The 12,801-nt window shown below is 35.1% G+C and overlaps 1 protein-coding gene across 2 annotated transcripts in view; it reads right to left on the bottom strand.

Annotated features, from left to right (window-relative positions):
* Nucleotides 1-12,801, bottom strand: part of LOC125668672 (uncharacterized) — a 30,911-nt gene that overhangs the window by 14,565 nt on the left and 3,545 nt on the right. Inside the window, exon 5 of one of the 2 annotated variants that reach the window (XM_056162311.1) lies at nucleotides 7,400-7,426. The exons of the other annotated variant lie outside the window; for it this stretch is intronic. Within the exon in view, the coding sequence (XP_056018286.1) occupies nucleotides 7,400-7,426 (27 nt within the window). The remainder of the gene's footprint in view (nucleotides 1-7,399; nucleotides 7,427-12,801) is intronic. 2 annotated transcript variants of the gene reach the window in all.

Below are 12,801 nucleotides of genomic sequence, written 5' to 3'. Positions count from 1 at the left end.
TATTGATGAAAAACCCAAATATTTTGTTGTTTTCAAAAACATTTGTCAAAGTAAAAATCAAATCACACGCCATAAAATTTCAGGGTTTTTTTTTATACACACCTTCCCGTGGGCCGTGACAAAGTTCTTAAATGATTTTATTGCCTTTTAGAGTCATAATGGTGAAATAACTCTCCATAACATCTGATTAATTAATATTCAATTAGATTTTTTCATTACTAATATTGTGCAAAATCAATCACACTCACATTCTATATGCACTTCTCTGTCGATTCACGTAATCTTCATTATTTATACACAAAGTTGAACCCATTATTATTTTTAAGTTAAAATCGCTCAATAAAAAAGAGGGAGTGAAAAAAAAAATGAATTTCTTGATATTCTGTTCATCATGTTGAATGATATGAAAAAGTTTTATAGCTGTATACATCATTTACTGAAAGTTTTGTTTTGCTATATATTCATTCACTTATGATACAAATTGGATTCTTTCTGTCGCAGTCAACTATTTATCCCAAGACGAAGTCTTTCATGCAAATACCATCAACAATTAGCTTCACGAAAAAAGGTACGAGAATATCTTTAAATCATACACATGGACAAAGACCAAGTAAAGGCGTTTAACCTGGCCAAAGAGACCATAATTTCATTATAACTGGCCAAGCCGGTTATGATTAAAAACTTTACGTCTTTAGAGCGTTTCACGGTTTGGTTTGTAATTTTTCATGGAAACCCGAAAGAACCATGAAAGCACAATTGACACAATCTGATTAAAGTACAGACCTATATTATATACCTATGTATATATAATATAGGTTTGTACTTTAGTCAGATTGATATACTTATATATTTTTGATATAATATAGGTCTGTACTTTAGTCAGATTGCAATTGACAATGCTTCACATAATATTCGTTTTCCTAAAGGTGTGACTCCATCTATACAACATATTTCATCAAGCCCCTTCCATGTGTTCAGATCCAAATCCGATCATAAAAATCAAACAGTATTATTAGCCGAGTTGCAACGAAGTTGAACTCGGTTATTGGTTTGGTGATGCGGGCGGGCGGGCGGTTGGGCGTCAACAATTGGTTTCCGGATGATAACTCGAAAAGTTTACAATCTAATCAAATGAAACTTTGATATATTGTTGGGTACCAGGTAATAAAGACCCCATTTGATTTTGGAGAAAAATGGTCAACGGTCAAGGTCACAGTGACCGAATATAGAACGAAAGTTTCAGAAAAATTTGGTTCCCGGATGATAACTCAGAAAGTTTATATCCGAATCAAATGAAACTTTGATATATTGTAGGGTACCAAGTAAGGAAGACTCCTATTGATTTTGGAGAAAAAAGGTCAAAGGTCAAGGTCACAGTGACCGAATATAGAATGAAAATTTCAGAAATATTTGGTTTCCGGATGATAACTCAGAAAGTTTAAATCCGAATCAAATGATACTTAAAGATATTGTTATGTACCAGGTAAGGAAGACCCCTGTTGATTTTGGAGGAAAAAGGCCAAAGGTCAAGGTCACAGTGACCGAAAATAGATTTAAAACTCAAAAAAAATTGGTTTCCGGAGGATAACTCGAAATTTTTTAATTTGAATCAAATGAAACTTGGGTATATTGTTGGATACCAGCAAAGCAAGGCTACTATTGGTTTTGGAGACAAAGGTCAAGGTCACAGTGACCAAAAATAGATTGAAAACTTCAGACAAATATGGTTTCTACACAGTAACTCGAAAAGTTTAAAACTGAAATTAGTTCTTCACAATTATAAATATGCCACATCATTCCTGACTTTACAATGTATCCCATGCAACTCAGCTCATGCACCCCTGGGTGCATATATTGATTTTTTCTTTAGGTAATTGATAAAAAAGAATCAAAACTTTATGTTATAAGATTAAACAAATATCATGCTATGAAGAAGCACATGTGCAGCCATCAAGAAGCACATGTGCATGCATCGCACACATACGTGGTGTGCATAATGATAATAATAATAATAATGATTAAAAACGACTAACATCTTCCAATCCCAAACCCCCATATCATTTTAGATCATAATCAAATATTCTGTTTTTATCTAACCTTCAAGTAGACATTTTGTCAACATCAGTATGCTCCAAATCATGATTAAGAGTCTACAAAAGTGGATATGTTTCCAATCAGACATTAGAAATTTAATAATTTTTTTCTTTTACCTCGATCCAAACTAAAATGATTATTTTCACTTTCTGTGGTATTTTCTGACACCCAGGACACCAAAGAGAAATCCCCCCTATTTTCCATGCTATAAATCTAAACTTATCCGGCCGTTTGTACACAATAAACAAGCGTCTTTTTACTATCATTGGTATTCTCTTACCTTTTCTTGCAACTAATGGTATTCGTAACCTCTTCATGTTTTTTTGGTTTTGTTTTAAAAATAGTGGGCCGCGGTAGAAAGACATCAACATCACACCTTGCGTTCGTTGTAGGTGGTGAGGTTATAATGATGCAATTGAACAGCGTGAGGAAATTATTGCGCACCAAATAGCGATGCATTTAATCCAAGAATCATCAGTAGATTTAGAATGACCGTTCTTTTCAATTGTAATTGCTCTTTCGATAGGATTTCTCAACAAAGTGCAAATTTAAAAAAAAAAAAAAATGTCACCGGCTAAATTGCACATTTTATTCATTTCTAATGATCGTTGATATGGCATTTTAAAAAAAATGACAACAACGATTTCTGTGCCGAATTTTAGTATTCCATTAAAAAAGAAATACTAAACTGACTGAAGTTTCATATTTTATCAAAATTACACCCGAAATACCATTCAAAAATACAAGGAGGGGGTGGGACATGGAGTCCTGTACACAATCACATGCGTTTAAGTGATCAAGACATGGGGCTCACGGCGGGTGTGACCGGTCGTATGGGGATGCTTACTCCTCCTAGGCGCCTGGTCCAACCTCTAATATATACAAGACTCCGTGTTTGTCCAACTCTTAATTTTGTATTCCTTTTAGAATTTATTAAATTAATCACTGTCCGTTCATGTGCAAAATTAATACCACATGGCTATTTTTGTAAACTGAATAAATTGTATCTATTTTACTGTCATTTGTTGATGCATAAGAAGTTATGTACATCGATATTTTCTTAGATGATTTGCATAGAGCTCTAGGAATTGAATTTCAAATTATAAGTAAGACCATACACAATTTTAAAGATAAAGGATACGTAAATGTCTGGTGTTTAAGTACAAGTTCTTGCACTTCAAGCAATGGGGAATTGTTTAGTTGTGTAAGTTGTGTCAATCTTTAAGAGGAGTTGTAGAAAAAAATAAATGAAAAATTAGCATAAACCAAATAATTATTAAGTTATGTGTGGAGTTTTTCAAACATGTTCTTGTGCTAGAATATTAGTGTAGTGACATATTTTGACAAAAATGAGCAATTTTAAGAGTATTACTATATAATATGTTGGAAGAGTAAAATAGAATCCAGACAATGTGTTAACTTACCAATGTCTATATGTATGTAGACATAAATAATTGCGCGTTGATTGTTATAGAGAAACAACATAAGTTTATGACTTTGGATTGTACTTCTCTATTTTTGTTTATTAGTATTTTGGAATAATTCTCAATCCCAAAAGCATCTGGTGCAAATCTACATAAAATCAACTCCCATTAGTACTTTCAGTACTTTGATATATAACAAGGCTTGCAACTCAAACTACCCCTTTCCGTACGAAAAGGGGTAGATTCCGCGTTGCGGTGGGGGACAAAAAAGATCTGATTTATTTCTTATCTAATAAAACAAATCTTTCAATGCAGTGGTATTTACGCAATTGAAAAAAAGTTAGAATGCGTGCGTGCATAAGCCTACGTGAGTGGGTGGGGTAGGTGTGGAATAAATGCACAGACAGGAGATAAAATAAAAGAATGTGCATTAATTAAATTAAAAAATTTAATGGCATTGATTTAACTTTACTTCTTTCTGTAATAAAGAAAAATACACATAGAGCAAACTCATAATATTTAAACAAAATTGAATAACATCTATTAGATTGCGCGGATCCAGGCATTTTTATTTTCCAGGGCGGGGGTAAAAATTTTGGCAAGAAAAAAGCAAACCAAGTTTCTTTAAAAACCAAAATCGTAAAAGGTTTGATTCAAAATTCAAAATCTTACAGCTGTATGACCCGATGTTCATGTATTATTTTTGTACATAATTACTTTAAAGCAGATTCATTACTTTATAAAGTTATTAACTTTCCCTTAATTACATGCTTGAAAACATCTGCATGTAAAAGAAAACAGTGCGAATATTATTTAGAAAGTAAATATAGTGGGTACATATATAAATCATCCCATAATAGACGTCTATAAATAGACCCACGCGCGTCTGGGGAATCCCAACATGATGTATTAACTCATACGCAACTGTCTAGTTTCAAGGCTGAAAGAGCGTAAAACAACGAATTACTAAGAGGTATTTGATATTTTTATTTCTATTAAACTTATGGTACGGTACTGTTATAACAAAATACACAGCTTTACACAGATAAGACCACCAATGATCTGAAAGTTTGAACTAGTCACGTGACTGTCACTTGAAATGGCAGAGTGACGCGGTTATTTGTAAACATCGATTTAAAATCAAATAATTTGGGTTAAAACAGGTGAAATAATTTATAATATGTCGTACAGCCTCATAACTACATACGTGTGATGATTTAATAGCGTTTTTACGAGATGGAAAAAAAATTATTGTAATTCGGACCATACAGCTTTAACACGTGTTGGGGCGGGATTTCCAGGGGGCGGATCCAGGAATTGTGCTTACGGGGGGCGCCACTTTATGAGGCAGGGGGTCTAGGGGCCGCCTTGAGGCCCCCAATGGGTCCAGAGCAAAGCCCTGGTTGGGGTCCAGGGGGCGAAGTCCCCGGAAGCTCCTGGATTTTACAGGTTTTATAGAGCTTGAAATATGTCTCCTATTTAGTCATTTGTATTATTTTCCATCCTTTTTTATAAGGTGAAATTAATAAAAATGACGCAAATTTTAAGGGCTTTTGGAAAAAATTAAGTTCTCCCAATAAAGTATTTCAAGAAATCAAAAGATTTTGTCATTTATTTCTCCGGGAGTGGAAGAAATTATTGCTTCTTTTATCGTTTAGTACATTTTTCTAAACTAGTTACCACGATTTATCTTAAATTTGAAAATTGGGGGGGGGGGGGGGGCACGCCCTCCCCCCTTAAATCCGCCACTGATTTCAGTGCATGAATTCAATTCACCTGTTGAAATTTATATTTCCACTACCTTTTACTAAAAAAAAGGGGGGGGGGGGAGGCACCACGAGAATCAAACTTTGCATGAAATATATAACGGTCTTTGCATGTAAAATAACAGTCAACATAACTGGAAAATAAAGTATATTGTCCATAAAACTGGGGAGGCAGACACCCCCTCCCCCCCCCCCCTCTCTCTCTCTACCTCTTGTTACATGCCCGAATTAACCAAAGATACTTCCTGGAAATTATCTTTGATTTCCTTGCCTAATAAATAATTCTACAATTTCCTTTCGACCAATTTCTAATGATGAACGAAGTTGTGACAGTCTCAACAGCACCAATGTGAAGATTTCGTTCTATCCTCATTTATACTCAGCGCACAAATGTAATAACTACGCATTCTAATCAAGTGCATGTATACAAAATCAACTAAACACGTAAATATGTAATAGAAAATAACGCGCCAACATGTATGATATTGATTATCTTAATATTTTGTATATAATACTTGCACCGATTCAGATAACAATTTTGAAATCCATGCACATGAAGCGATGTATGATACAGGCAAGTAAAATCAAGAAGTGTGTGTGTGGGGGGGCGGGGGGGGGGGGGCAGTGTGGTTACTCATATGTTTGGAATGATAAGGCCTTTATAAATATCAAATGGTTCAAATGTACTATTGAACGATGCCTAAAAGATCAGTAAAAGTGACAATAAATAATTCGTCTAAGGGCCAGGTATATGGTACCTCCAAAACAAATTTTGGAAATGTATTTTAACAGCTTAAAATGAAAGAACAATATTTTTCAATTTAGAACTGCAAATCATCGTCTCCCATTCGAGACTGGAAGTTGATATGGAACTTAAAAAACAAAAACAAAAAACAAAAAAACGAAAGGACTTGCCATAATCTCAACTGCTGAATCCACCAATTTAACTAAATACAATTAACCTGTGTAATTTTATATCAAAATTACAACTGTATACGAACATACCTATCCTCCATAGTTCTCTCCCTCTGTTAATGAACTCGCATTTTCCTGTGGAATTTTAACGTGCACTATGTACAGTTTATTGATTATTCGTTTGTATTGTGTATATCATGTACCATTTTGTGCAAAATAAACTGCATTGAATATTGTGGTTGAAAGCCGTAATACCGGTACACTGTATATGACTTTTACACTTGCAATGAATATTAACGTTATGTCATATATGTTCAAAGAGATAAGGTTTTAATATAAATAATGTAATTTTTAGTGAATTACTACTTCAGAATTCCAATGTAGTCATTTACTTTCTTATTGTCTTTACCAAACATTACATTTTTTATTGTTTGAAAAGTAAAAGATCCAAATATTATGGGTTTGTTGAACCACTTGAAAAGAAATTATTGTGATGAAAAATTTAATTATGTCCGAAATTCTTGTATGAGCCAATTTGATACCAAATGGGTAGAATGGAGAAATCTATTTGATGAAAGCAGTAAACAGTAAAGAAAAGAACAGTCTGATTAAAACCACAACCCTCCTCCTTACACTCGTCAGGAGTGTAAGGAGGAAGGGGTGCTTTTAATCAGACTGACGAGTGTAAGGAGGAGGGGGTGGTTTTAATCAGACTGAAGAGTGTAAGGAGGAGGGGGTGGATTTAATCAGACTGACGAGTGTAAGGAGGAGGGGGTGGATTTAATCAGACTGACGAGTGTAAGGAGGAAGGGGTGCTTTTAATCAGACTGACGAGTGTAAGGAGGAGGGGGGGGGTGGTTTTAATCAGACTGACGAGTGTAAGGAGGAGGGGGTGATTTTAATCAGACTGACGAGTGTAAGGAGGAGGGGTGCTTTTAATCAGACTGACGAGTGTAAGGAGGAAGGGGTGCTTTTAATCAGACTGAGAAAAGAAAAAACATTGTATGTACAATTTTTTTCAAAGCTATTCATTAAAATTGTGATTATTAATATGAAAGATGGTATGAATGTGGGAGAGAGTGAAAAAAATTGTATGTACAATTATTATATTTGTAACTTCTGTCATCATATATATAGAAAGACATATGCACAGAAATAAGCTTAAAAAAATAACTTGATATAACGTCAAATGCTACTTACTAAATCTCCTGATCTGTACCACCAATTCTGAAAATGATATAATCGGAGACTTTAAAAACGCAAACAAAAATGTTTACTGTCTTAAGTATAATACACCATAGTAATGACTGACTTCCTTTTGAAACTTGATATCAGCAACACAGTAATAACTAATTGCCTAGCTGGGTAGCTCAGAAGATTTACATGTCGACTGATGACCTGTAGGTCATGCGTTCAAGTTTAGCATGGGTTTTAACTTCTTTTTTCAGATTACATTCTACTAAAGCTACGTTTTTTTGCAAAGTAAGGTAAATTTTAAACTTTTCAATGTACATATCCTCCATTTTCCATCCATATCAGATTTCTCTTCCTCATGATTACTTTCAGAATATTCTTTCTCCTATACGGATTTTTTTCAAACGAAATCTTCCTTGCAGCCAAGTTAGTATCACTATTTATTATCGTCTCAAGGTTTGAATGGTAGGTAGTAGTTACCCCGTATGATATTGTTGGTTATGTGCAGATACCCGATGGGCGTGGTCATAATGGCACGAGGGAGCGTAGCATGTCACTCATTACCTTGTTCGAATTGATTTTTATTTTTTTTTATTAAATGAAATATCTTATGAATATTGTCGTACTCATACTACATAGCCTATATAACCATATCTATAAGGGAATCATATTTCATTTCTTCACTAGATCTATATATATTTTGGAAAAATATATATAGTAAAACAAGGAAATGAATTCAATTTTAAAAACCCATTTTTATAAAACTTTATTTATTGCAAGGTTAATATCAGTCCAATTTTCAAAAAAAAAAAAATTCAAGTTGATTATGCAAACTAGTTCAAATTTTTCCTTTTCCATTTGAGGTTGATTGATCCTCATGTGATGTCATAGGTTTTTGCAAAAATCTAAATAAATTAGACTTTGCGCATGATAGAAATATATCTTTTTGAGGAATTTTATTCACTGAATGTAATAAAAAATCTGGTAAACTATTCATACTGAAAAAGTTTATATTTTCCCTAGATAATCAATTATTTATGATTTTTTTTTAAATGTCAAGGGCAATAACTCCTATGCTGGAATTCCCTCTACTGGATGTCTATTATACATTGGTTTCCCTAATATCCACAATCAATCTATACATATTTATGAATTAACATTTTTTTTAAAAACTGTTGATATTTAAACTTTGTCATTTCAACAAGTTTTTATCTATTTTTATTATTCTGTTTAACGAAAATGTGTGATTTTCAGATGTTGATGTATACTTCTGTTTTTGTATGTCTGACATCTTTAAAAAGGTGGCAACATATACATTTTCTTTGGTTATTAACTGAATTAAACTATATTGAGTGGAAATTAATTAAGTTTTTCCACTTTTAACCATTAACATTGATAAGTCACATGAGGATGGAGCTACCTTAAGGGCAACATTTAAGGCAAAATTTCAAACCAAAAAATGCTACAATTCGTTAAAGTTGTGCCGTAATATTTCAATTTCGAATTTGACATGTGCTATAAGAAACTACATGTACTAATAGCCCTAATTTACATTTTATGATATTGTATCTAGATGTCAAAGGGGGGGGGGGTACAAATAACGTTGTGCAGACTAAAAAAAAATTTTCAAAAAGGCAATTCTTCAATGAAAGATATATAATTAAACACTTATAACCAAGTATAGGTGTGTTAGGTGTCTGGTGTTGGTTTTCACAATCTAATTACATGTATATAAAATTAGATCTCTTAATCCGCTCATGCACCCACGGTCGCTACACGTAGATTACGGTTTATTTCCTTGTAAAATACAAAGGTTATCTTTTGAGAGAACATTTTTTTCCCAATATCATTTAATTTCTTCATTTTCTATGGACTGGCCCGATAAATAATTTCTAGCTGGGATTCTGATGAGATTATTGTCGAACATTTAAGGAATGACTTTAATTCTGGGGTGAGTTCACAGGCACTATGTACAGTGTACATGTAGTAAGCAGCTGATGGAGGTATAAAACGGAAAATCGAGCTGTAGACCCATGTTTTGTTGCAATTTTCGGCGATAATATGCAATAAATGCAGTCATACCATACATGGATTTTTAGTTGAATGATCGTACAACGATCATACAAGAGAATGGTAGTAAGTACATTTAGATAGCATATTCCCTGAAAGCTCAAAAGGCCGACATTCTCAGGGGGTGCCACTCTGTGTCACTACACCGGTACCTTGTGTTATTATTAGTACATGTATACAGAGGTCGTAAGTTATTTACAGAAACAAGTGCCTGTGGGTAAATTATACTAGTATAAGCGGATTATAAAAAAGCGTAAACTGACCCAAACCAGGTTATATTCGTATAGTTTGCCCCAGAATTAAAGTAATTCCTTATAATTTAATGCAAGAGACAAGGATACTAACCTTCGTTTGTCAAAATGTACATAAACTTGGGAATATACAAGTCAACTGAGCCGAGCAATGATTCACTTAGGAACAACGACGAAGCGTCTAGCTGTGAAAGTCGCCATCTTTAACCTATGTTCTACAGAGTTTAGCCTATTTATCAAAATATTGTATCGAAAGGGAAATTTGTCTTGATAGAAAATATTTGTAGACCATGCATGCAATGCGTATTTCGCTGCCCTTCAGAGATAGAGATTGACTTTGAAGTCACTCATCTGCGACCAGGGGCGTAGCTAGGGTAGTTTTGATGTGCCCGAGTAGGCAGGGGCTTTAAGGGCCGCCTTAAGGCCCCCAATGGGTCCAAAGCAAAGCCCTGGTGGGGACCCATGGGGCGAAGCCCCCGGAAGCTGGTAAATTTTAGACGATTTCGATGTATATATCCGACCCTCCTGAACGCATTTTTCGTACAATTTATAAAAGTTATGCAGCCATATTCGAGGTCTGTTCTGTTTTTGTACGAAATGTGGACAAACACTTGTGAAATCTCCAAAAAAAAAAAAAAAAAAAGAGAAACGATCTGTCCAATATCGTTGCATGACGAACCCACTACAAACAATTTTAGACCATTGAAAAGACAAAACAAACACGTATTGTAATTAGGTTTCTTCTAAGAATCGAATTATGTTTCTGTATTGATCCATGCATCTCGCACTGACAGAATTACGGGCACATGCACACCCGTAGCCAGGGGGGGGGGGGGGGGGGGGTTGGGTTCGTGGGGTTCGTACGAACCCCCCCCCCCCCCTTGAAAACTACTAAGCACTATTAAAGTCGGCATTTTGTTTGAATTGTGACTATTAAAGTCGGAATTTTTTATGAAAATCATGAAAATTCATAGTAAAAAAGGCATGATTCCAAAATTCAAATTAAGTGCCAGGAAATTGCTAGATTGCAGGATTTTGCACCAAATACCCCAGAGCTTCTGGGGGCCTTGAGCGGACCAGACCCCCTTCCGTAGTGGCACCTCGCGGTGCGAGGTGATAGACTCGCGTTGCGAGTCTATGTACCCCCCCCCCCCTTGAAAAATCCTGCCTACGGGCCTGACATGTACCCAAAAAATCACTTTTTTTTTAAATCTCTTTCTTTCATTTTATCCTGTCTTCAAAATGTGATGATATACACACGTACTTTTGAAAATAAACACACTTACAGACAGTCAGACAAATGAAAGCTACACATTTTCGCGTGTTAGTTACAAAATTGTACTTAGTTATAATATTTCTGGTGCTTTTCCATTGTATGTACTCATGGATATTCAATGCAAAAAAAAAAAATGCAGATAACCCATAATATAAAACAAAAACCTAGTCTAAACATCAGAACTTCATTGGTGGACCCCCCCCCCCTTTATTTATTTTGCCCCCCCCCCCCCTCCCCAAGGGAGAGAGAGAACAAAAGAGGGAGACTAAAGAGGCAAGTAAGACATAAGATTTCGGACTAAAATGCCCTAGAAATGCACGATTTTTGACCATTTCTTACAAAATTTCCCGAGAGAGGACCCCTGGACCCCCCCCCCCCCCTTTCTTGATAATATTTCATCTTCCATAACCTTCCCGTTGAAAATAACCCACATCAACGAGCTGTTTCCAATGTCTGTCAAAAGTGTGCGAATTATCGGCTTTCGCGGCCGAAATAAATTCTGATATCTTCATTTGTTTTGCCATGACTGACTCAACATGGAGTAATATCGGAAACACTCCTTGTAAACTATAGATAAGTGGATATAAACTGAATCCGTTCATAACAATTCCGGAGAGGACAAATACAATTGTCATGAGTATTGCCCTTCACAACCTTTTGGTATCTCTCTCTCTCTCTCTCTCTCTCTCTAAATATATGTGGCCGTTTGTGCGCCTGGCTACGCGCCTGTCAACAGATTGGGAATATACGGGAAATTGCATTGTTTAGGCCTACCCAAAATAAATCTTCAAATATGAGAAAATGTAATCATTTGCGGCTTTTACTTAGTAACTGAAAACTTCTACTACATGAAAACTTACCATTGCATGCAACGTTGTCGCGAAGCAAGGCTCTAAAGGTAACACGTATACGTAAAATAAAAAAAATGAGAAAATCTGCAAATGAATAGAAATAATCTCTATATACGTTCACTGAAAATGTTGTGATCCATATGGGCGCTAGTCTCGTTTAACCAGGCACTCGGCTGTCTCTGTAAATCTCCTGATCGTCGGAGATTTACATAGAAAGCAGAGCGTCTGGTTAAACGAGACAATATGGGCGCCGCCATTATGGTTTGTTCATTAGTTGCTTCTACAATTATTCGTGTTTTAATTTTGAATGCCAAAAAAATACAAGACTGGCGTGCAATTTGTAATTCAAACACCAAGTTTGTTAAAAATTAATGTTATGATTATTATTATTGTTTTGTTTTAACTGTCTTTTAAATTACAAACGGGGTGTATTGTTGTTTATAATTGTTTGATTTGAAAGAGAAAAAAGTCGAGGCTAAATGTGACGTCACAAGGCATGGTTTACGTCGACTAACGGCTGGCGTTATATTCCCCGCTTTAAACGAACTGTTATCCTCGTAAATCACCCTTTAACATTTAGATGTTACTGGGGCGTTTAGTGCAAGGAAATTTTCATAAATAATATATATTTTGAAATGAATTATTGTTTATAATTGTTTGGTTTAAAAGACGAAGAAAAAAGTCGAGGCTACATCTGACGTCACTATGCACGGTTTACGTCGACTGGTGCTACGTTAAAGGAATAGGCGGATCCTGTAATTATCCTCACAGACACCCCCCCCCCCCTGGATACTGGGCGTTAGCGCAAGGGGAATTTCATAAATAACATATATTTTCAAATGAATTGTAATTTACTGTACTTAACAGAATTATGATTATCACTTGGGACACGTCAATGACTTGTATTACGAGATGTTTAACACCCTTTGGATAGGAAGATTCGATCTGTTTCTTGGAACT

Source organism: Ostrea edulis, chromosome 4 (genome assembly GCF_947568905.1).
Source record: "Ostrea edulis chromosome 4, xbOstEdul1.1, whole genome shotgun sequence".
Lineage (NCBI taxonomy): Eukaryota > Metazoa > Mollusca > Bivalvia > Ostreida > Ostreidae > Ostrea > Ostrea edulis.
The sequence above is the reverse complement of the archived record's forward strand: the minus strand, read 5'-3'. Positions and strand labels throughout refer to the sequence as shown.